Consider the following 26,947-nt stretch of genomic DNA (forward strand, 5'->3'; position numbering starts at 1 on the left):
GAAACCAATCTAAAAATAAAACACGAGTGGCCCAAACATTTTTTTTGTCCACGATAGTATACGGGAAGGTTAACTGATTTAAACGCACGTGGTTTTTGTGCAGTCCCAATGACGAGTAAAGGTAGTTTATGTGTTCCACTTGTATTAGCACAAGGCATGAATGTTATTCTAGCTTTAATAATTTTTCTTTCAGGGGCGTTTTTCTCATGACTTGATGCCAATGTATGCTCTGGTAACATTTGCCAGAATAAACCGGATTCATCTAATTAGCCTTATAAATTTGTTCTAGGTCCAAATTGTTTTCATTTATGACTCGCTGCAATTAATTTCGAAATGGTTCGATTGATGCTTCGTCACATGAAAGTTTCTCATCCATTATTTTAAGACGCCTAATACCATGACGATGTTTAAAATTGTCTAGCCAACTTCTACTAGTAGTGAAATCATCTTCCTGCTTTGTTATTTCACGATGAAATAAACGTACTTTTTCACAAATTATTTCACCACTTATCGGAATATGTCGTCTCCGCTGTTGCATAAAACATATAAATAAAGCATTTTCGAGAACAAGATTATCCGGCTCTTTTAAAGTTTTACGTGTGCCTGGACCACGTTCAGTTGTGCTGACAAACTTCATAATTTTCTCTTTATTTTTTTTTATGTCACCAACAGTCGATTTACCTATTCCGTACTTCTCAGCAATCATACCATAATTCTGGCCATTTTCTATTAACTCAATTATTTCAATTTTTTTGATCTAAAGTCGAAGTTACGTGTTTACGAGGAGCCATTGTAACAAACAAGAATAATAACCATTCGACAAGAAAGAAGTAAACGAACTGACCATCGGGCATCGATTTATTACCTACATATGTACATATAAGTCTTTACTAGGAACAGTAAGTAATAAAAATGACGAAATTGTATTTGTCATTAATAATATCTTATGCATAGATTAATTGGGTTCCGTGAATTCTCGTAAAATCTATTTACGAACAAATGGAATTTTGCCGTCCGGATTACCGGGTTCACTGAATTATCGGGGGCCGGACTAGTGCTGAGCATGATTTTGACCAATCCGGATTACGGATTACAATTATTTAATCCGGATTTCGGATCAATCCGTTGATTCGAATTTCGGATCCAATCCGGCTTCATTGTTTTTGAGATAATCAGCTATTTTTTCATTATTATCAACCTAAAAATACAAATTACGATCTCAGATCTATTGACAATCGATTCAATGTTATAAGACGCCTAATAGCAAATACACTCGGGTTCTACATAAATCTTAGTATATTTAAAGAACTGTAGAAATTCAGGCTAATAGGTACATAATATTGTTATACATTATACATAATACATTTAATATTTATTACCAGTCGCGATTACGCGTTCGCTGTGAACAGTCGTTTTATTCATTTGTGCAGTGCGCTATCTTATCGTGTTAATAAATTTTTATCGCAAATGCCGTCGTCGTCAGGCGGCGACGGTCGTAATCTAGGCCAAAAACCTTCTACCACCAAAATCAAAAATAACCGATCAGACTCAGAATGGAAACAAGTGGATTATTCCAAAAAACCGTAAGTCCAAAACTTCTATTAACACCTCGAAACCATCCAGTCCTATCTCTCCAAGTTTTCAACAAATCTTGGATAACCCCCCTACTCTATGTATGAACACAAATAATCAAAGTTTTAATTATGAAAATACCGCATCACAATCACCGTTATCTACAGATATAAACGTTCCGATGTCTACGGACGACAACCACTCGCACGGCAACACGAGCTCTACCGATAACACTAATTACGAAATTCATTACACCAAACCTAGTAGCAGCACGTCAAACATTACAGATTTACCAATTACACAGACATTCACTTACACTAAACCTAATATTCACCATCATAGTAAATGCTTTTCAGACGATTATAACGGCCCACCTGTCATAATAATTGAATCCACAGATTCAAGCTCCGGTACTAGCTTTTGGCACCCACTGAAATGCGCAAAATTTTTCTGTAACAATTTTTTCGGAATCAATAACATCAAACCTAACGGTCACAAAAAAATCAAAATTACATTTGACTCAACGCTCCATGCCAACACATGCCTCGAATCTCCTCTACTTCAGGAAAATAATCTATCCGCATACATACCTTCAACCCTAATCTTTTCTCACGGTTTCATTAAATTGGATACGGCTTTCTCAGTTGAGGACTTCTGGGATGGCATGAATAGTGAATTTGAAATTGTTGCATTTAAACGTATTTCTACCAACAAGGACGGAAAAATCACCCCCACACGCATAGTAGAACTTACATTTTTATCTTGTAAAATCCCAAAATGCATATCCATTTACAACATGCTCTTTGAGGTATCACCTAGCGTACGTTCTCCTCTCCAATGTAAAAATTGCTTACGTTTTGGACATACATCGAAATTTTGCCGTAGTAGCCCAACATGTAGCCACTGCGGTGTAAGCAAACACTCCATTGAATCGTGCCCAACTGCTCAAGCAACCGATCCATGCTGCCTATACTGCTAACTTCCACATCTTGCAACCGATCGTAACTGTCGTGAATGGAATTCCCAGCGGGACCTCAAAAAAATAATGGCCACAGAAAACCTATCTTTTCAAGACGCAGTAATCTTCAAGAAACAAAATCAGGTCACATCAGCTTTTAGCTACTCCAACATTGTAAGTAACCAGCCTTCTTCCTCTTCTTCAAATAAAACATCTTTTATCCCTCATGCCTTTAACACCATACCAACCTCGCCAACCCCTGCACCTCCAAAAAATTCCCAACGTCCCACCAGGAAACATAAATCCCGTTCCCCCTCCCCTCATAAAAATCACTTTCACCTTCCTAAGCAAGCAAGTGTCTCTGTACCTAAAGGAGAATTTTTAAAATATGTTATTAATAATCGACATGATACAGCCACAAATATTCAAAACAAAGACTTTTCATGGGTTGATACTCTATCACAACGACTATCGGAATCACTACTAAACTCTTTAGATCTTTCCACACAATCTGCCACATCACTAAAAAACCTAATTGAGTCATCTATACATTCTCTCCTAGTCATTCCTAATATTTCTAGCACCTCTCATTCCCAAAACTAAACCTCAACTTAATACATACGCTCTATTTTACTAATATGAATAATATAAATATACTGCAATGGAACGTTCGTAGTCTCCCTGCGCGCTTACCTTCTCTTCTACACTTACTTACTTTAACCAAATGCTCAATTGCACTACTTTCTGAAACTTGGCTTCCCCCTACCCGTAAATTCAACATACCCCAATTCAATCTTGTAAGATCGAATCGTCCCTATGGTTACGGTGGTGTTGCAATAGCAACTCACGTATCCCTCAAATTCCGAAAAGTCGATATTGAAGCCAATTTAATTCAAACATTTGATCGTTACAAGATCGACGTGATCGGAGTAGAGATCGACAACGGCGTCAATGTTTCCCCCTTGTCAGTTTGGTCTTGTTATATTCCCAATGACTCAGCTATCCCATTAAGTGTATGGAACTCACTGTTCCAACTAACCAAAAATAATTGTATCTTTTCCGGCGATTTTAATGCACATCATCCTGCTTGGGACTCTACCTTCTCCTCTCATCGTGGAAACGAAATTTATGAAACAATTAACTCCTTAGGACTCTGCATTCTCAACGATCGCTCCGACACTCATCTCGGTAGATTTAACTGTAGCAACTCCGCCATAGACATTTCCTTCACCTCTCCTAACTTAATTTGGAACACATCGTGGTCCACACTGGACGACCCTCATGGTAGTGACCACTTCCCGATACTAATTTCAACCAATTTTGACGTCGCCTATCAACTTTATTTCAATAGATCAACTTTTACTAATTCTGCAAGTATACAATCATCCCCTCCTCAATTCAACTTCAATAAAGCTAACTGGAAACTCTTCGCACAACTTATCGATTCCTCAATCACTCATATTGATAAATTAACGTGTAATATTGAAAAATACAACCAACTTACTCAGTTAATACTTGACTCTGCCAAAGAAGCCATTCCCCTCAAGCGGGTGAATTCCAATAATTATCCAACTTCGCCCCCATGGTGGGATACTTCTTGTACTCTATCCGTTAACAAACGTAACGCACTATTTAAAATCTATCGTAATACTGGCTCAATACAAGATCTCCTTAAATACCGCAATCAATGCGCCTCCACCACCCATCTACTAAAAAACAAAAAAAAAAGACTCCTAGAAACAACTTTGCTCCACACTCAATCCCTCATCTTCTTTACAATCTCTCTGGGCCACAGCCAAACGTTTTCGCAGGTGTGTACACCCAGTTATAAGACCCCATAATGATGATTGGTTTGATGACTTTTGTTCCAAAGTTGCTCCTTGCTACGTACCTTCTGAATCAGAATCTATCTATGCCCCTCATGTATATTCCGCCGCCCCCACTTCTGAGCACTGTCTCAATAAACACATATCTTTAAACGAATTAAATTCAGCAATAGCTTCTCGTAAGTCTCTTGCTTCTGGCATGGATCACATATCTGCAATAATGTTACGTAACTTACCAACCAATACACTCGACCTTCTCCTCTCTATCCTAAATAATATAATTATATCGAACAGGATCCCTGAATCCTGGACTGTTTTCAAAGTAATCCCAATACCTAAGGCAAATTCAATTTCATCCTTCAAACCTATCGCATTATCTTCCGCTATATGTAAAATATTTGAATATATAATCAAAAATAGGCTAGACTGGTGGTTAGAATCGAACTCTATTTTACCTGATAACTTATATGCTTTCAGAAGAGGAAGGGGCACAAACCAATGCCTTGCTAAATTTACAGGTAAAATTTATCAGTCCTTTAATAATCGAGAATTTTGTATTGCTACATTTATAGACATCCGTGGTGCCTTCGATTCTGTCAACATTCCCTTACTACTCTCTCATCTCCAAACCCTCAATCTTCCATCTTTTTTCTCCAACCTCGTATCACTACTTTTCTCCAACAGGAAATTATTTTTCTTCTCACCATTCAATTCCACCAACGTTCGCTTCACCACAACCGGTCTCCCTCAAGGTAGCTGTCTTAGCCCAATTCTCTTTAACATATACATGTCCTTCGTTGTAAATCAATTAGAAACACTCGGGCATAAATGTTTAGTCTATGCGGACGACATCGTAATCTATGTCCACAACCATAATATCGATCTCGCAACCATATCACTTAACAATGCATTAAATTCTTTTCATAATATCTTGTCATCCTCCTTTTTTTCTATAGCATCTGAAAAATGCAAAGCTTTAATATTTACAAGAAGACGCTTCAATAATTGTCCCGATATTATCATCAATGGTCATATACTACCTTTTGTAAATAACTATAAATATCTTGGTTTAACCTTAGATGCTAAGTTTCGTTGGTCACCCCATCTTGGAGAACTTAAATCATTCTCCTCTCGCTGGTCCAATTTTCTTAGAGCGGTAGTGAATGCTTGGTGGGGCTTCCATCCCTCATCTCTGCTACTCATATATAAATCGGTTATCCGTGCTAAATTAGAGTATGGATGTTTTTTCTTTGGTTTAGCCTCTTCTACACATTGTAACAAACTTAACAAACTTCAAGTATCATGCCTAAGAACTATCATTGGTGCCTTAAGATCTACTCCATCTCCAGCCGTTGAAGTTGAAACGGCCTGCCCTCCACTACATATCAGATGTAGATGGCTGGCTGGTAAGTTCATGCTCAAAAGTTTGGCCAATCTTCACCCTGACATCTTCTACGACTATCTTGAGATTTATTATTCCTAGCGTTACGTCCCAAAATCGCTTCCCATTCTTGCTCTAACTGCTCATTCGCTCGCCCCAATACGAGAATATATCATTAAATCGGATAAACTACCGTTGTACGAAACAAACTTCCATTCGCTCCTTCTTTCTCCCACAATACATTTCAATAAAAACATTTTGGAGTTTCCTATAGATTATCTTAAAATTGCTCAACCTAATTTCGTCAATGGTCTATTTTTGGATTACATCCGCAATAATTTCCCCGATTTTATTTTAATATTCACTGACGGATCTGTTACACCTCTTTCAGCCGGTTTTGCTTTTGTAATTTCGGAATTTCATATTTCCTTCACTAATAATCTTCCTCCCACAGCATCGTCTTATACCGCCGAATGCCATGCTAGAATTGAATCCCTACTTCTCATCTCCACACTAACCACTAACAAATTTCTAATCATAACCGACTCTCTTTCATGCTTACAAGCTCTTGCCTCAAATGTTTTCAATACACCCAACTCCCCACTCATTATTACAATCAGATCACTCCTGCACACGCTCACCGAATTAAATTTTAACATACAGTTTCTCTGGGTCCCTGGTCATACGGGGATCTCCGGTAATGAGACAGCAGACTCTCTAGCTAAATCGACAGCCTCCTTATGCTGCCCTTCATCCAGTACAATACCCTGGTCTGACTTTTGTCCAATGCTTAAAAATAGCGTTGATAAATTGTGGCTAAGATACTGGAAAGGTCTTCCCACTCATTTTGCCACTTGGTACAGAGACATTGTGCCATCCATTTCTCCTCTTCCGTGGTTTGATAAATCCAAGCTATCTCGCAAAAATATTTCATCTTTCTCTCGTCTTCGTTTCGGACACACCTTACTACCCTCGCACTCATTCAAACTTGGCCTAAATGATTCCCCCCTCTGTACTCGCCATTTTCCTCCCGCCACTTGCAATATCACCCACATTCATTTTAACTGCCCATACATCTCCTCCCAACGCGAAAGCTTTCTCTCACAAATCAATTCTCTAAATATTCCAGCCAATCCTCAATCTATCCTCTCCTACAATTCTCAATCCATTACTTTATCCTTACTTAATTTATTCAACCAGGCTGGTTTCATAATTTAAATTTAAAAATTTAAAAAAAAAAAAATTGTTCTTTTCTTTTGTTTCTAATTTAATAGAATATTATATATTTGTAAGTTACTTTGTATATTATCATAATTGTTGAAACTAATGGTTTTAACCAAGTTTCCTAATAAAAAAAAAAAAAAAAATACCTATCAATTCATTTTTACAACCTGTCATACTGGGTGCACCATCAGTTGAGACGCTAACAATTTTTGCATTAGGTACTTCTGCTTTACGAAGTACTACATCAAGAGCATCCTTAATATCACAACCTCTAGTAGTTTCTTTAAGAGCTATAAGATCTAATAATTCTTCTTTCACTTCCATATTCATCGTCACATAACGTACAAAAATAGCTAACTTTGGTTTATCCTGAATGTCAGTAGATTCATCTAACGCTAAACTTAATGCAGAACAATTAGCAATTTCATTTTGTAAATTAGAGAAAATATCTGAACTTATCATTGAAATACGCCTTTCCATAGTATGTCTACTATTTAAATATTTTCAACCATATAAAATAATTTTTTATCTTCCGGTTTTAAAATGGAAATAACATCTAAAATTTTTTTTGTTAAATATATCCCATCTGTGTATGGGCGCTTTGCTCGAGCAATATTAAACGCCATACAAAAACTCGTTTCAGTAGTTCTATCGGTTTCTTTGGAAAATACCGCCATAACATTGGTTTGTTTATTTAATTTTGATTTCATTGTGCTTAATTTATTTTTTCTCAAATAAGAACCAGTAGGAAATTCGTTACTAAACGAACTGTGATTTGTTTCATAATAACGTTTTAAGTTACTAACCTTAAATTGTGATAGTTGGGATTGACAGATGAGACAAAATGGTTTACTGTTTCGTTCTATGAAAAAGAACTCTTCTTCCCATTTGAATTCTCTGTGTTCTTCTTCATACTTGCGTTTCTTAGACATAATAATTATTTTATTAATGTTGTGTTGTTACACGCATGACGTCAAAAAACACTATGAAGACATAATATCCATTATCCATGGGTGTCTATGTCTGTATATTTTGATATTTATGAAGATAAAATTTAATTTGAGATTATTGTACAATTATTGTTATTTTATTCTTCACATTTTATTAAATACCATACCTTAACTTATCTTATTTATAATAATACAATATCATATATATTTTTTTTTTTTTTACATTTTGGCTCTTCCATATTTATTAATATATTTGGTGGCTCTCAAGTCTTTTCTCGCTGGCCACCCCTGCTATATGATTTTGCGAGTTGTAGCATTCTCACCTTGATTCGTTTCACGTTCATTTCCTTCTTTCCGAGTTTTCCTTATACTGGATATTTTGTTTTCGAATCACAGGCCCACCAAGTTCTTGTACCATATTTGGCTGGTTTTGATGGTATATATTGAGTAAATTTGGTTTTACCACGATATGGAAAGAGCTGTTCATCAATAGTTATATTTTCATATGGACTATAGTTTTTTTTGCTAGATATTCATTCATATAATTCCAAATATCACGAATACGTGTGGCCTTATCACTTTGCAAGCGGAATGGACGTGTGCGTCCATCATCAAACCTAATCTATCTTGTCAATAAAAGGAAACGTTTATGAGACATAGCTGCTCTGAATATCGGTAGGCCATCTATACGCCACAAAACTACTGATTTTTGTGTGTTATTATGTGAAACACCAGCTGTGTTAAATGTGGTGAACATCACTTAACATCAACATGCTCCAAATCATCCGACTTACCGGCAAAATGTGCTCTTTGCAATGGCAGCCACCCTGTCAATTACAAAGGCTGTGCCATATATAAAGAACTACAACAATGCCGCCGCTTCCCACCCAACATAACAATCAGCATCGTCAATCAACACAATCCGAAAACCAGCAAACCCCACCAATCAACCAACAGACTACAGACCCAGCAGCTCCAGCACCAGGGACCAAATTGAAATACTCATATGCAGAAGCAACTGCCACCACAGGTAACGCACCACCGAAAAATGTCTTTAATACTCAACACCCAGTAAATATTGAAAACTTACTAAGTTTATAGATGACTTTAAGTGCATAATCAATCCACTTCTCTATCTTCTCACAATAGTAATTTCAAATCTATCCAATCTTCTTAATGCTAAACACAACAACTAATACATATACTGACAGCTCCCTCCTGATCTTCTCGTGGAATGCGAATGGTCTTAAAAATCACAAAGATGAACTTCTTCTTACTCTTCAAGACAAAATAATTGATATTGCACTCATTTCTGAGACTCATTTTACAAATAAATACTTTCTTCACCTACCAGGCTTTCAGTTGTATCAAACCAACAATCCAGATAACACCGCTCACGCAGGCGCTGCTATCTATGTGAGATCTTCTCTCGCATCCCATCCACTCCCGGAATTCAAAACTGACTATATACAGTCATGTGCAGTATCCTTAATAGTCAACAACATACCTCTCTAAATAGCAGCTATTTACTGTCCTCCTAAACATAGTATATCCTCCGAACGATTTAACCTTTATTTTAATACTCTTGGCCACAACTTTACAGTCGGTGGGAACATAAACGCCAAACAAATCCAATGGTGATGCCGGGTCTCAAATCCTAGAGGCACCTCACTCTTGCATAGTATAACAACCAAAAACCTTAAAGTCCAAACCCCACATACTGGCCAACATCTCCTAGGAAACGACCAGATATACTACACATATTTGTAACAAAAATTCCCAACACACTCTACTCCTCAATTGTAAACACTCATGTCCCATGCTCAGACCACTCCCCCGTATTACTCTCAATAGACTGTCAGCCTCTATCTAAACAGTATAACCCAACACCGTTACATATTCACATCAACTGGGACAATTTCCATAAATCAATTTTACAAAAAAACCAGTCAAAAGTCCGCCTAAAAACAATAAATGATATTGATGAAGCTGTGAATCTCCTCACATCCAACATACAAGTTTCAGCATGGGAATCAGCAAAACCATCGTAACCACGCATATCCAACATAATTCTTCCTTTATATATTCGCAACCTCATATCACTAAAAAGTCGTGCCTGCTGCTCATGGCAAAGAACAAATTATCCTTCCAACAAATCCCAATACAATGCGCTTGCACAAAAACTAAAACGGACCATAGCTAAATACAGAAATGAATCTTATACAAAACATTTAGAATCACTCACGACAAAAGACGTTTCTCTCTGGAATGCTACCAAACACCTTCTTCGTATACATAATCCTCCTGCTATACTGCGAAACACTAATGGTAATTGGGTACACTCTGACGAGGACAAAGCTAGCATATTTGCAAACTACCTGGCTGAAACCTTTCAACCTCATAATAACATTCTCCTTCCGGAAATAATTAACGTAGCTGAACAATTTCTCAAATCTCCACAACAAATGTCATCCCCGCCAAAACATACCTCTTCTGCTGAAGTTCATTACACCATATCCAAACTCACACGGAAAAAGTCCCCTGGTTACGATTTAATAACTTCAGAAATACTAAAGCAGCTTCCGCAAAAAGTTATCGTTCTAATAACCTACATATTTAACTCAATGCTCCGACTGTCCTACTTCCCTATCCTATGGAAGTACTCATCTATCATACTCATTCTTAAACCAAAAAAACCGCCGACCTTCCGTCATCATTAGTCTTCTCCCAATATTATCAAAAGTATTTGAAAAAATTCTAACTAAAAGAATTCTAAATATTATCGTTGAAACAAAAGTCCTACCCGACTCACAATGTGGCTTCCACAACAAGCACTCTACAGTCCATCAAATCCATCGAATAGTTGATAAAATATCTTATTCTCTAGAAGAAAAACAATACTGCACTGGGTGGGGCCTTCCTAGATTTTTCTCAAGCGTTTAACCGAGTTTAGCACGCAGGTCTGCTATTCAAATTGAAAATCATCCTATCCACTGTGCAATACCATGTTGTATTAATGATAAAACAATATTACGTTGTAACATGTAACATTACAAAATGAGTTAAATTTTAGTAAAAATTATATCGCATTAACTGCTAATAACTAGTTACTATTTACCTGATAATATCATTGAATAAATATTGCATGAAAATATATATTCAACGTAAATAGAAACCTTCTTAACAATGTGTTCATTTAATGTTGCATAGGAATTAAATAGCCACAACCCTATAATGTTAAACGATAATACACTTATTTTACATTGGGAATTAACATTGCATGCTTGTTATAATGTGACAATTATTAAACTTCAGTTTTGTAGCGTTAAACCAATGTGTTTGAAATAACATTACATAGGTATTGATTATTAAACATCACATACACAATAATATGATAGGTATTTATAACACATAAATATATTTTAAGAATATTAATATTTATTAAATAAATAAAAAATCAAGTAAATAATTATAACTATATATTTTAAGCAAGAATACATTATAATATAATTTAAACATAACACAATAGGACAGGTAATAATATGATATTAATCAGAGGATAGTGTACGACATAAAGTAGTCACAATCGCTTTGTTATCTGTAATACAAATAAAAGTACATTTATACTTAATGTCACTAATATTAATTTTAAATTCATTTGACAAAAGGTGTGTATCAACTATATATGAATCTATAATACTAGAATCAATAGGTCTTATAAACAAGGGTGTTAAACTTAGATAATTTTTAACAATTAATTTGACATCACAATCCTGATCTGGTTTGCTTTGTTTAACAATATTAGTTATTTTAACCAAAAATTGTTTTTTAACATAACATACTTGTCACACTCTTTTGAAACATTTATATAAAATGTTTGAATTTTTTAAAATAAGTTTTTTAAAAGGTTTATCAATTAATAAATATGATTTTGAAGTTATTCTGTTTTCTAATCCTTTAATTATTTTAAATTGAAATGGTTTTAATGGAGTAGATACAAAAATATTTTGTTTCTCTTTAATTCTATTAGTTATTTCTTGAAGAGGGTATTTTACACTTTTTATGGATTTTTTGATTTCTTGTAAGTATTTCTCATATTTAAAACAACTAAAATTGTCTAACGATCCATGTATTTTAACAAATCTAGGTAAATGTAATAAGTTGTGAACATTATATGTTACCAAATGTTCTCCATATAAAGATGAATATAAACTAACAAATTGTTTTAATAACCCTTCAGCTAAATTATTGTATAATTGGCAAATATGAGGAGATACTATGATACTTAATAAAAGAGACATAGTCACCCTTTAAACCCAAGAATGTGCCACTGTAATAAACAATAATATAATTTTTTTGAGTAGGTATACTACACTTTTCTTAATTAGTAGAAATATTTTAGAATTATTTAAATATATTATTAACCTTATGGCAGGCGCGCTACTATGTATTACATGGGCAGGCACGTGTCGTACTTTATACGACAGAATGCTTTTCATATATATTTAATTAAAATAAAGGATAAATAAATAATTTTTAACCTTTAGTGACGCGCGCGGTATCAGACCATATAGTTGCGCGCGTGGGGTAATTTTTTTCCGTTAATATAAAAATACTTTTTTCTTTACATTATTCAGTTGTTATTGACTATTTATTGCAGATTTTAAATTACAATTTATAAAATAACTTTCTTATTAAATTATTTAAGTATATATTAATTAATTTACATGCGTGTTTTACAAATTTTAATAAAAAAAAAAATATAATAACCTTTGTTTACAAATACATCATTTTTATATCCTTAAAATTTAAAAATATTAAAACTATGAAGCCTCAAAGCAATCAGGGCAAGTCTCTATTATATGGTCTCTGCAAATGAACCTTGCGCAATTGGTACATACTTTTGTAGCCTTACGATCTTTTGAGCGGTCACAAAAAGTACATCTTCCAGAAGCTCGTACACGTTGTATTTCCCCCACGTTAGGTCTTGTTATGTTGCAGTATTCATGTAGTCTTAATTTTATTTGTTTTGGCAAACAATCCAGTGTCAAACGATATTCCATTTGTTCTTGCATTAGTTGACGAGCTAATGTCTTCAAAATTACAAGTCTTGTTTTTCTTATTGAAGTATTTTCTTGGAAAATAATTTGTGCGTTTAGTCCGCCGATGTTTAGCATTGAATAAAAAACTACTAATGGCCAACGAATACACCGCCGTGCCACAGTGTAATTCTCAGTTTTCTTATCTATTGTATCCACAGAGCCTTTCGTTGCATTATACATCGTTATCATGTTTGGTTTTTTTGCCGCTCCTGTACTACTATCGATTGAATTATCATTGTGCATTGTGGATAATAGTGATACTATTTTGTTATTTTTAGGTTTGTATGAAACTAGAACTTTTTTTTCACAAAAACCAAAATAAGAACTAAATACAGGGCGATTTTTCGTGATTTTAAATTCCGGTGGTATTTGAGTTTTATTTTTCCTAAGGGTACCAAAGTAAGGTGAGTTTTTGATTCAGCAATTCATCTGCAAGCGGGACACTAGTAAACCAGTTATCAATTGTCACGTTTCTTCCCGTGTTCCTAATAGGTTGTATCAAACGATGGACAACATTTTTCGGACTATTATCAATACTAAATGGACCATCGGGTTGTTTTCCGGCATAAATTTCCATATTACTGGTAAAATATGAAATGTTATCTACCATAGCAAAAATTTTTATACCATATTTAGCAGGTTTGGACGGGATGTACTGCCTAAAAGAACAACGACCACGAAAGACTTGGAGTTCTTCGTCTATAGTGACAAACTCGGATAAACTATATGACTGTTTACACTGTAGTATAAAACTTTCGAATAACCATCGCACATGGGTTATTTTATCAAACTTTTTTCTTTCTTCACGTCCTCTTATGTCATCAAAACGTATGTATCGCATTAAAAATTCAAACCGTTTTTCTGACATAACACATGATACAATATCTACACCTACTCCATCTAATTTCCACAAATCCCGAGCATTTTTATGACCACATTTTATTGCACCAAATAACAGAAATATGATAACAAATAAATAAACAACTAGGTACCTATATATTATATATTATGTATATAATATTTATAATTTTTCATAATGAATAAGTAGTCTCCTATATATTGGTCACGTTTATCAAACAAAATACAACGATAAGAACGACGGTCGACGACGACTGACGAAAATAACTACAAAATAATATTCTAAATATATATTGGTTTTTGCGAAAATATTATCTTAGCAGGGCAGTATCGTAAAATAATTTATTACCAGATGTGTAACGTATACAAATTTGTAATTATTATAACTATAAAACTATAATATAAATTATTATTACTTACCAATCATGTACAGGCAACCAAGTAAACCTTTTATTTCCCGTGTGGTTGTATGAGCTACATCTCTTTCTCTGGCAAAATTTGACTTAATTTTATCGATATATATATTTGTACAGAACACTATATGTTCAATCATAGGACTCGTAAAAAAAACATACCATGCGTCAATTTCGGTTTTTGCATTTTTTGCCATATTAGTCACACCTGGTTTTTCAGTTATCTTATTGTAATTTGGATTTTTTGTTCTCTGATTTGTCTTACGACGATTCCATTTTGTCCCATCTTTTCCATAAAAATACTCTACACGCATACTTAGTGGAATTTCATCGTCAGATTCATGATAAGATTCGCAATCTGCTGATAGTTTTTGTTGAATATCATTGTGAATCTCATCGTCGGTCGATTCTCCTGATTGTTCAGTGTTTGAAGTTTCTAATATATCAACATGTTCATCGGGTGAACATTCATCAGTAGAAGATGTACCACCCCACAATTCCTCGTCACTTATGTCATCCAATAGGCATGCAATACGACGGCGTTCTAATTCATCCATACTTACTTACAAAAAACTACTATTATTTAACAAAAATAAGCGCGCGCGGGGTAAATTTTTGCCGAACTTCAAACACAATCACTTTAGTCAACGATTACTCACGTACTGATGTTAATTAAATCTAGATTGTTACGTTTTCATGATTGTATGATAGTGACTATAAGATACCATGACCCGCATGAGTGTGAAAAATCCAACGAATATTTGATAGCATTTTAAAAATAGATTGGGGTAAATAATTGCCCCGCGCGCGTCACCAAAGGTTAATAGAAATATTTTTTTGTAACATTTTATTCTTATTTATATAATATTTTATAATATTATATATATAATATAAATAAATAATCTAATTCTAGTCTGATAAATTTTCGTCATTACATGTCTGACAAATTATTTCATGTTTGCTAGAATGCTTCTTACATGTGTACAACTTGCATTTATAGCATATCATTGTAGCAGATGATCTCTTTTTTTCGATCGTACATAAACGACAAACTCCGCGCTTCTTAGGAGGCTCCTGTACACCTTCGACAACGTTTTCCATTTGGTATTTTTTTAAAAAAACTGATACATCCATTGGTAATGTTTTAATTTTCGATCTTGAAATAAGGTGTTCTTTCATTAGACTCATAGACAAATTTTTTAGAAAAATTCTACGCCGATTCGGTGCATCATTCGGCTTTGAAAATGCATATAAAACTTGTGCGTTTATTCCGGCAATGTTCATTAGACTATAAAAAATCACACAAGGCCAACGTTTCGTAATTCTAGACACAGTATAAGTAACACACATTTTATCGACAGTATCTACACCACCTTTTGTACTATTATAATCCATGATTATTTCTAGCTTTTTAGTATATTATTAATATTATTACGACCAGGCGCGAGACGTATTTCGTGCGATCGGACGGAGTTGATTGAAATATACATCGATAATAATTTGAAAAATATGTAAGATTAGATAACAATTATTAAGTGTTTATAACATATACGTCATTGTGGAATAGGAAAAACCCCAGTATTAATCGGGATACGTAGATAAAAGTTATGTCAATTAATCTATAGTTGTCGTACAAAATGCGCATATTAATAAATTAAAAAAATGTATTCCAAAAACACAATTCAACAATATGTACTAATCAATAGTATACTAACAGGTTTTCCAAATGAATTTTCTAAAATATGACCCGATTGGTTAGCCGTAGATGTGAAAGGTGCCTAAAACAATAAGTGCATAAATATTGTTTATTAACCAGCTACAATATAGAATATAGATAAAAAAAAAAAAACAATAATTTTTAAAAACTTTTTTACATAACACTTTTCAAAAAGGCTAAAAACCACAAAATAAATTGTGTAATTTATTTATTTATTACTAATTACCATCATGCTTGCGATATATCTTTCATCTTCATTATCATTGGACAGGTTGTGAAGTATTGTGTTCCTGTTATCATTAGTGTTGCATCTTCCCACATAAGATGTCTATAATTTAACAATATATACAAATGATCAATTTTAATATAATTTGTTATTATTAATGAAGTAAAATAATTTATTTCAAAAACACAATTCAACAATATGTATTAATCAATAGTATACTAACAAGTTTTCCAAATGAATTTTCTAAAATATGACCTGATTGGTTAGCCGTGGATGTGGAAGGTGCCTAAAACCATAAGTGCATAAATATTGTTAATTAACCAACTACAATATATCTATAATTATTTTAATTTAACTATTAAAAATGCAACAAAAACATAAATAGGTTTTATATGAAGATCGTTATTTAAACAAAAAAATTAAGGACATTAGATTTTAGAAAGTATAAATGTAGGTACTGATTAAAAAGTAATTTGTTAGTCTGATTAAAATTGATACTTTATAAACCTACCAGTTTTGAGTTTGATATGTTATGTTTCAGTGGCATAGCAATGTAATAACCTATACAAAAATAAATTTTTAATATTATGTATTTATTTTAAATTAAATAAGAGGAATTCAAATGAGTTTATTAATTTAAAAAATAACCTATACAATTTACCCTCTTCACTTGAATCTGACTCTTCTACTAAACTTTGGAACAAGTTTTTAGTTTTTTTATTAGATTTTGGACCATCAAATTCTTCAGATGATTCAGAGTTAATTTGGACCTTTTCATGCCATGCTTTATTGAAATTTGGTAAAATGTGCAGTAATTTAAAATAGAATTGGTAGTTTTTACTAATAATTAAAAGTTACATTCAGTATTTCATAATTTTACATAGTTATGAATATTATACAATTATATTGCTTACAGTATTCTTTTCCATTGTTTGCTAACTGAATATTATACGATGGCCAGTTTGGGGATGGATCCACAGCAGATTTTATTAAGTCACTGGTTACAAAAACATTTGTCGGTGGCCATTTACAAATAATAGTTTAACGACCATTTACAGTAGTTTCAAACAGCCAATTAGTTGGAACAGCGCTAAATTCTTTTGATTCGGGAAATGTACCAATAACCCATTTTTTTGACTTTGAACCCTTCAATATGGATAATTTTAATTATTATTAGTTTTTTAAATTAGAAAGTTAGAATAGTTAGATTCACCTATAAGCTATAATAATTACTGAATTTGATTAATTACTAAATATTTATATTAAATTATGAAATATATATATTATATAAGTATATGTATTTGTTATGTTTGCAAATTTCAATATATCATGGACTTTTAATATTAGCGATATTATATTTGGTTTACCAGCTGTGACTTATTAAATAATTTCAATATTTTAAATTTATGTATAATTTTTATAAAAATAAATAAAAATCAGAGAAGGCATTTTCTACGTAACTTTGAGCAGTGGCATGATTTCAGTTTTAAACAAAGGTTGAGGGGTACATTTTGATCAGCCCATAAGTATAGCAATTTAGGGAACCTAAAAAACAATTTTTTTCACTCACAAACCAATTTTTACTTAAGTTATTACCTTATATTTGTAATGAGTGACTACAAATGCATACCTATTTTATATATTATATAATTTTTAACATGAAACATGCTTACAATAATTATTAGTACAAAGAACGGGTATAAAATACAATACAAATTAATTATCTAAGATCATTGCACAAACATTATTGAAAATATATTAGTTTAAAAAAATATATAGGTATTTACCTGCCTGTTAATTAAATATTATTTCAACAAATTGAACATACCTGTTTGATCGCTGTAGTTGAAGAAGCCATATTATTATGAGTTTATACAATATATAAGTTAAAACTAAATATTTTAAACTGTCACGTATTAACTTTACTTACAACCTGAACAAATTAATTATAAAAAAATAGTTCGCACTTTGTGGAGAATGGTGGTATCAAAAATTACAATTATCTACACAAAATTGAAAAATTGTTAACTGATGTAGAATAACAACATAGGCGAGACGCTATACTTTACTCTATGCGCTAGTTGAACGAGCAATAACTAATATTAATACTATTTAAGATTATAAGTTGTTTTTCGTATATAATTATTATGAATAAAGCATGTCTATACATTGTGTAGATTCTAAATATAAATAAAAAGTAAAATACCCCTATAGGCATGATAATATAATGAAATATTATGTTGCTATAATATTATCAATACCAATAATACCTATAGTAGATTGTGCTAAATATAGTATCATATATATGTAAAAACCATTCGAAAATAATAATTTACAATACATGTTAACCTGCAACAGTCTTACTATGTTCTATCAATACAAATTTATAGCGTGTTACAAATGATAGTTATACAATATTGGATAAATACACTTGGTAAATCCTTGAATTTATGTCACATGAAATACTTATTACAATACCAAATTATTCTTTTATTAATATGTGCATAATGTATCATTTCAATATCGCGAAGATGCAACGTTTAAAACATTATCAAAACGTTTTTCCGTGATATTAATTTGTTTTTTTGTACACAACAATAAATTAATGTCTTATCAACATTAAATTGTAATGTTACTCAGGAATTATAATTTTAACATTGTGATGATGGTTTGTAACAAAGCTTGCACAGTGGGTACCATCTAATTACTACCTTTTAATTAAGTCCTACTTAGAAATCCGTTTCTTCTTGGTACGTTATGGCTCAGCCACCTCTTCTCCAAAACCAATAAAAAGCAGAAGTCCCCCAAGGCGCAGTCACTGCTCCCTTACTATTTAATATTTTTCTATATGACCAACCCACCCTACCCACGAGCCTCATAGCTGACTTTGCTGACGACAAAGCACTTATAGCCACCAGCCACGATCCTACTGTTGCCTCGGCACTCATCTAAGAACATCTCTCACTTCTCGAAAAATGGTATTAAGAGTGGGGAGTAAAAATAAATGAATCAAAATTGACACACTGTACCTTCGCCCTTAGAAAGGGAAAATGCCCACCTATTACCCTTAACAAGCATACTCTCCCAATCACAGTGAGCACTCGCTATCTTGGCATTATTATTGACCAACGTCTTACCTGGTCTCCTTAACTCCGTGATAAACTACTATCCTTAAATAATCGTTTCTGTCTTCTCCGCTCTCTTCTAACTTCCAGCCATATGAGTTTACCTACCAAGCTACTAATATACAAACTTTTCCTCAAACCAATGTGGACCTACGGAATCCAGTTATGGGGTTCCGCAAAAATCTCAGACATAAACCGCATACAGCGCTTCCAATCTAAAACCCTTTGTGCAAAAGCACCTTTTTACGTATCTAATCAGTCCTTATACAATGACCTTGCCATCCCACCCGTCCTCGATGTAGCTAGAACTTTTTACAGGCGATACAATTTAAATATTCAAAACCACACTAATCTCTTAATAAAAGGTCTTGCGTCAGAAAATATACCTGGTAACCCCAGGAAAAGATTAAAAAAGCGGTGGTGTCGGGACCTACTAATCTAAAAACTTTTAATTGTAATATAATTGTATTGTAATATAATACTAAACCTATATATTTATGTACATAAGTAACTGTCAAAGTGCCTTTACTGAAAGGTTTCTTTAATCTGTGTTTCACTCAAGCCATTATTCTCTCATAACTTTTACTCATAGTATCACGCGAGCAACCGTACCTAACGCACGCCTTTTCGTCGCTCCGTTAAATACCGCCGAGATCTCGATCATAGATGCTCAAATTTTTCCCAAATTTATATATGTTTATATTATATTATGTAGCATATACATATATATATATATACATATACATTATACAAATGTAATATATTACTATATTATATTGGTAATTCTTTATAAGTAAATCAAGTTCGTTCGTAAATTTCCAGTGTCTTAATTACCGTACAGCCGTCGCGTTATCGCGAACACCGCACGGCCACCGTTATCGCGTACGTCGCGTAGCAGTGCGCGACCTTTGTCTCCGTGACAAACATGCCACAATCGCCGAATGCAAAAACTAAAACTAATAATAAAAATAAAAATATTAATAATAATAATACAAATAATAAAACCATTATACAGGATGCTCGCCTAAACTTATCGACAAATAATCCCAACGTGAGCTATTCACCCACACAAAATAATTTAAATAGTCCAAACAATGATGGCTGGACACATCAAGCCGAGAAAAGAAACCGCTCAAGTTCCTCAGAACCAAGCTCTCCAACTCAAAATACCAACAGACACAAAAAGCTATTTATTTCTAGAAATCGATTTGATGTTCTATCGCAAACTGAAACAATCGAAGTTGACACAATAACACCAAACCCAGATCCTGATGTAAGCAACCCTGAAGCGCACACCTCACAGGAAAAAAGTACAAATCTACCCCCTCCCATAATAGTAAAAGGAATTAAAGACTTTGTAAGTTTACACTCGGAACTCATAAACCTTGTGGGTCCTGAAAACTTCATATTTAAGTCAAGCATTAACAACCTCAAATTCCTAACAAAAAACCCAGAAACCTACCGAGCAATCATCCGTTTCTTACAAGGTGCAGAAGCCGAATTCCACACATATCAAATGCAAGAAGACAAAGCCTACCGCATAGTCATAAGAAATCTTCATCCAACAACGAACACAGCAGAAATTAGAACAGCTTTAGAAGAAATTGGTATTCAAGTACGCCAAATCACAAATGTCCTACATAAAACAACAAAATTAAATCTTCCAATTTTCTTTGTTGATCTCGAATCTTCTGAGTTAAATAAAGACATCTTCCTCATAAACCACATTCTTCACACTAAGGTAAAAATAGAAGAACCATATAAAAAACGTGACCTAGTACAATGTCAGAATTTCCAGGAATACGGTCATACAAAAACGTACTGTGCACATACACCAAGATGCGTTCGGTGTGCTGAACATCACATCACCTCAGAATGTTTAAAGCCTCGAAGTCTACCCGCCAAATGCGCGCTATGTCAGGGCGAACACCCTGCAAACTATAAAGGATGCCAAATTCACAAGGAGCTTCAAAGACGTCGCAACCCAAACTCAAGAACCATCCAATCAACTTCAATCAACAACCAGTCCAATCCAAAAACCACAGTGAAGACTTTTTCGACTGAATCCAATCCCTCGCCCTCTCAAAATAGAACTTATGCAAATGTAACCTCGAATCAGGAACCTCTAAAATCTAACAACAGTAATCAACCAGACACAGGTACCTTATTATATAAATTTATCAGTGACTTCCAAGCTATCATAAATCCATTGCTCTCCCTTCTTACAACAGTCCTTGCCAAACTTGCAGCCCAAATTGACAAATAATACCCAAACCTCCAAATCATTGCTCATACTCCTTTGGAATGCTAATGGTATTCATAATCATATAGAACTCTCACTTGTACTTCATGAAAAACGTATAGATATAGCTCTAATATCTGAAACACACCTCACTAACAGAACAAAAATACACATACCCGACTACACAATACCGAGATCAAACCACCCAGACGGTACCGCACACGGAGGAGCGGCGATAATCATTAGATCTACAATTCTCTTTCATAATGTCTCTCAAATTAGCGAACCCCACATAAAATCTTTCACCATACAAATTACTCTAGACCATTCTCCTATCTCCATCACGGCAGCATACTGTCCCCCTAACCAAAAAATTTCCACAATACTATTTGAGCAATTTTTCAACTCTCTTGGAATTTACTTTATTGTTGGTGGCGACCTCAATGCTAAACACACCCAATGGGGATGACACTCAAACTCACCAAGAGGTAACTCTCTTAGACAAGTTATTACTACCAAAAATTACTTAATCATTTCACCCCAAGACCCCACATATTGGCCAACATCACCCCGAAAGCGACCAGATATCGTTGACATATTCGTCTCTAAAATACCGAACAGATTTAACACCATCATAGATAATCTAACGAATCCTCACTCAGACCACTCGCCAGTACTTCTCACCCTCGACACCTCTCCTCAAAAAAGATTAATGAATCCATCATTAATCAATGGAATAATTAACTTGGAAAAATTCCAATCGATACTCACAAATGACATTAACCTGAACGTTAGTTTAAAATCTCCAAATCAACATGAAGAATCAGTACAATATCTAACATCAACAATACAAAATGCAGCATAGTCCTCTTGTAAACCAAAAATAATTGATAATTACAATCAAAGTAATCTCTCTTTGCCTACCTATTTAAGATATCTTATTGTCCAAAAACGTCGTGCCAGAGCAACCTGGCAGAGAACAAAATATCCCACCGATAAAACTAAATATAATCACCTATGCACATTACTCAAACGACAAATGGCGAAACAACGTTCAGAAGACTTCGCCAAACAAACTAGCCTATTAACTGAAAAAGATGGCTCTCTGTGGAAAACCACTAGAAAAATCTTAAAAATCAAAACAATGTCATTTCTAATCAAAAAAATAGACGGCAGTCTCGGGGGACGGCAAAAAAATCAAATACAAATAAAATACAAGTGTTTCAATCAAAAATTCTCCGACTCATAACCAATGCTCCTCCTTATATTTCAAACCACACACTTCATACAGATCTTCACATTCCTAAAGTCACTGATACAGCCAAGCTATACTACTCAAAATTTAGGAATCGCCTTCAAAATCACCCTAATCCCCATATAAAAAAGCTATTATCCATCTCCATCCCAGGAAATCCCACCAGGAGACTTAAACGACAATGGTACCGTGACCTTATAAAGATAACCGTATAAACATAATATGAATACGCCTAAATAATTATAAATTCAAGTCGAAGTATCTTCACTGGACGGTTTCTTCTCTCAAGACATTCAAGCTATTGCACTTAATTAAACATACATTATGCTTATTGTACTTTTTTTTTGTAGTATAGATTGTATAAATTCTAGATTAAAAATAAAAAAAATAAAAAAACTTTTACTCATTGTTCTATTCTGTAACAGATTGTAAATTATATAAATAAAAACAAAAAAAATAAAAATATTTTCCAAAAATAATAATATTGTATCAGAAGTGTTCTTATCGCTATCACCATCTGTTGACCCCCAAATAAGAAAGTTATAGAATTGGGAAATATGACTTAATACCGAACGCGTCACACGATCGCAAATAACATAATTACGCGAAAACCAGCCGTCCGACACATCATTACCTGTTTTGTGAATTATTTTTGTTTGTCTTTAATCGTATTGTGTTATGTAAATTATTATCTGCAAAAACGTCGTCGGTCGCGATAATATTTACCACGGCCGCCCATTTTTATGTTGTCGTTTCCGTACCTCCAACGCGTTGTGTTATAATATTATTGCAATTTTATTTTTCTCTAATAGAAAGGCTCTAGTAACAGTTATTATTTTTCATTATTATAATATATTGTCTTAGGCTCTAATAGCCGTTATACCATATTTTTCGTATGCGCTAATCGCCACAAAACGTATTATACTAGAGTTTATTTATTTTAGAATTTAGCTAGCGGCTGGCCAGACTGCGCTCCACAATTTGTGAGTTTTAATTTATATTATTTATTATTATTTTTACTTGTTTTGTGTGTTTGTGTGAATTTTTAGAACAACTAGTTTATTTATTTATTTATTAATCAGTCTAGTGATAACCGGCTCAAATAGACGGCCACAGTAGGGTAGAATACTAATTATTCATCCTACTAATTTATTGTTATATTTTATATTTTATTCCTTGTTGTTCTAAAATCCGCCTCACCAACACACAGTTACCATTTTATAATTTATAAGTAATTTATTATTATTGTTAATTTATATCGTTGTGCCAGAAGGGCAATAATTATTTTATTTATATATTACTTTTATTTACACATTTTAAGTGTTGGGCCAGAAGGGCCGTAATTATTATTTGTTATTTATTACTAATTTATTTTACACTCTTACGTGTTGCTGTGAATTATTACTATTTTTTCTTTGTTTATTTATTGAGTATCTAATAAACAGCAACACCGTTACCAATTTCATATTTTGTTTTACCATTTTATATTTATTTATAGTTACCCTTTTTCCTTAGTTTAAGATACACACATACACATTATAGTCGGTCGGTGGTGTGCGACACGCTTAAAGTGCGATTCACACAAGTACGGCACGACACGATACGACAGACAAAAATCATGTTCAATTCACACACGACCGACAAAAAACGACAGACACGCACTCAGTTGATTCCAATTTTCGTGTCGAACGGTCGGAAATTGTTCTCAACATGTTTCGAAATTTAAACTTTGAAGATTTGGCAGTGATGGCGTTATTGCTTTCATTCCATAATTTATATAAATAAACCATATTTTATAGTCGAATCTAATATAAAGACTGTATCTATGTACTATGTCTATTAATTATAATATTATTATTGTATAATATAATATAATCTTTATGTATATAAATCAAGTGTTCGACAAGTTTGTGCGCAATGCACTCTGAAACTTCTCAACAAATTATTACATACTCAATTATTGATAAATAATATTTTATGAGTTATTATTAGTTATTATTAATTTATTATTATAAAATAATAATCATATAATAATTTGATTTTATGAGTACATAAAAATATGTATATTTCAACTAAATTGATTCCGAAAGGGACCGACAGACCGACAAAACATTCTTTGCTCGAATGTCTTGTCATGCCGTGTCGTGTCGTGTAGTGTCGTTACGGAGCTTGACGGATCGGTGTGAATTACCGTATTCAATTATATGGATATAATATTTTGTCGTGTCGTGTCGTGTCGTGTCGTACTAGTGTGAATCGCGCTTAAGTCTGTGTCCGGGAGCGCGGCATACTATTTGTAGCACCCGGCCCAAACACCATCATTAAAATCAATCTAATTGTAATCTATGATTAATGTCACTTTTATTTTCCTCGTCAACTGGTATATCTTTTATTAAATTTAAAATAAATTCTTGGTGTTTTTCTGATGGAGTGACAACATTATCAGACCACCCATCTGTCTCACACATCATAATTGTCAGTAATGCTTCCAATATAGTTTTGAATGTACCTACTTAAATCTTCTGATGTAAGTAGCAAACGAAAACCTCTGACATAAAATTGTTTTAAGTGCCTATTTTTTATTCCAGCCAAACATTTTATCCGACAAAATATTTTGATTATACGAGGGCGGGCTGATAAGTAATGCCTCTTATCTTATGGTTTTTTTTAGATGTATGATAAAATTGTCATCTGTTGTCAATATAATAGCTTATGTCGTTGGTTTAGTGTGTGCGAAGACGCGATAGTGTAATGTTAATATTTTATTATTTATGGAATCTATAATGACGGCCCCTTCAGATGTGCGGTTCAAACAGCGTGCTGTTATTGAATTTCTCGTTGCAGAAAATGTGAAGCCAGTCGATATTCATAGACGCCTGCTTGCGGTTTATGGAAATCATACTCTCGATGTAAGTTCTGTTCGTCGTTGGGCATTACGGGTTAAAGGTTCTGAAGTAGGAAAAGCGATTATTACCGATCAGGATCGAAGTGGACGACCGGTGACGGTTACTGACGAGGCCCATAAACAAAAAGTCGATGATTTAGTCAAGGGAAATCGGAGGATTAAACAATCAGAAATAGCAATAGCGTTGGGAATATCTAAAGAACGTGTCCAACATATTCTCTGCGAACTTGAATATCGAAAAATATGCGCAAGGTGGGTGCCCAAAATGCTGACGGAAGAAATGAAACAAAATCGCGTAGAAATTTGCCGCCAACTTCTTTTGCGTTTTGAACGTGAGAGAGAAAATTTTTTAAATATTATGGTTACTGGAGATGAATCTTGGGTACATCATTATGACCCGGAAAATAAAAGACAGTCAATGGAATTTCGTCATAAGACTTCACCAGCCCCAAAGAAGTTTAAAGTTCAAGCATCAGCTGGAAAAGTCATGTTGTCTGTGTTTTGGGATTCAAAAGGTGTGATCCACACTGAATACTTAGAAAAAGGATCAACAATAAATTCTATACGATACATAGAGACACTAAAAAGGCTGAAAAAAAGGATTAAGCGTGTTAGACCAAATTTAACCCAATTTTTGCTTCATCACAACAACACAAGACCTCATTGCAGCCGTGCCACAATGATAGCAATTGAATCACTGGGATTTCAAGTCATTCCACATTCACCCTACAGCCCGGATTTGGCACCATGTGATTTTTTTCTGTTTCCTAAGCTCAAAGAACATCTTAAGGGTACAAAATTCAATTCTGACGAGAAAGTTAAAGCTGAAGTTAAACGATGGTTCAATGCTCAACCCGAAGAATTTTATTTGAACGGCATTTTTAAATTAGTAAATCGTTGGCAAAAATGTATCGCCTTAGAAGGTAATTATGTTGAAAAATAATAGTATGTAAATAAAAATCATTTAAATTACTATACGTGTGTTTTTCATTAATTATTCTATGTATAATACTTTTAAAACTACCCGTCAACAGGCATTACTTATCAACCCGCCATCGTATGAGCAACGTCCAAACGAATATATGTAGTTGGTACTTTTTTCTCTTGACCAATTAATAGCTTAAAAATATAATTTACATAGCCGTCTGTACTTGATCCTTTAAAAAATACTTTTATTATTGCTGCTAGAAGAG

At 33.6% G+C, this 26,947-nt stretch overlaps 3 protein-coding genes across 3 annotated transcripts; all 3 read right to left on the bottom strand.

Annotated features, from left to right (window-relative positions):
* Positions 1–12,734: 12,734 nt before the first annotated feature.
* On the bottom strand, positions 12,735–13,256 carry LOC112681340. The gene has a single exon (XM_025551606.1). It carries the CDS (start codon positions 13,254–13,256, stop codon positions 12,735–12,737), a length of 522 nt encoding a protein of 173 aa, XP_025407391.1.
* Positions 13,257–13,398: 142 nt separating this feature from the next.
* LOC112681341 lies at positions 13,399–13,881 on the bottom strand. The gene has a single exon (XM_025551607.1). It carries the CDS (start codon positions 13,879–13,881, stop codon positions 13,399–13,401), a length of 483 nt encoding a protein of 160 aa, XP_025407392.1.
* A 2,085-nt stretch (positions 13,882–15,966) lies between these two features.
* On the bottom strand, positions 15,967–18,085 carry LOC112681342. The gene is made up of 7 exons (XM_025551608.1): positions 18,056–18,085; positions 17,274–17,373; positions 16,889–17,011; positions 16,739–16,788; positions 16,451–16,513; positions 16,228–16,329; positions 15,967–16,062 (listed from the first exon to the last, which is right to left on the bottom strand). Exons 1-7 carry the CDS (start codon positions 18,083–18,085, stop codon positions 15,967–15,969), a joined length of 564 nt encoding a protein of 187 aa, XP_025407393.1.
* Between the last annotated feature and the right edge of the window lie 8,862 nt (positions 18,086–26,947).

The sequence above is a fragment of the Sipha flava genome, unplaced genomic scaffold, assembly GCF_003268045.1.
Source record: "Sipha flava isolate LNK unplaced genomic scaffold, YSA_version1 19019_pilon_pilon, whole genome shotgun sequence".
NCBI classification, from domain to species: Eukaryota; Metazoa; Arthropoda; class Insecta; order Hemiptera; family Aphididae; genus Sipha; species Sipha flava.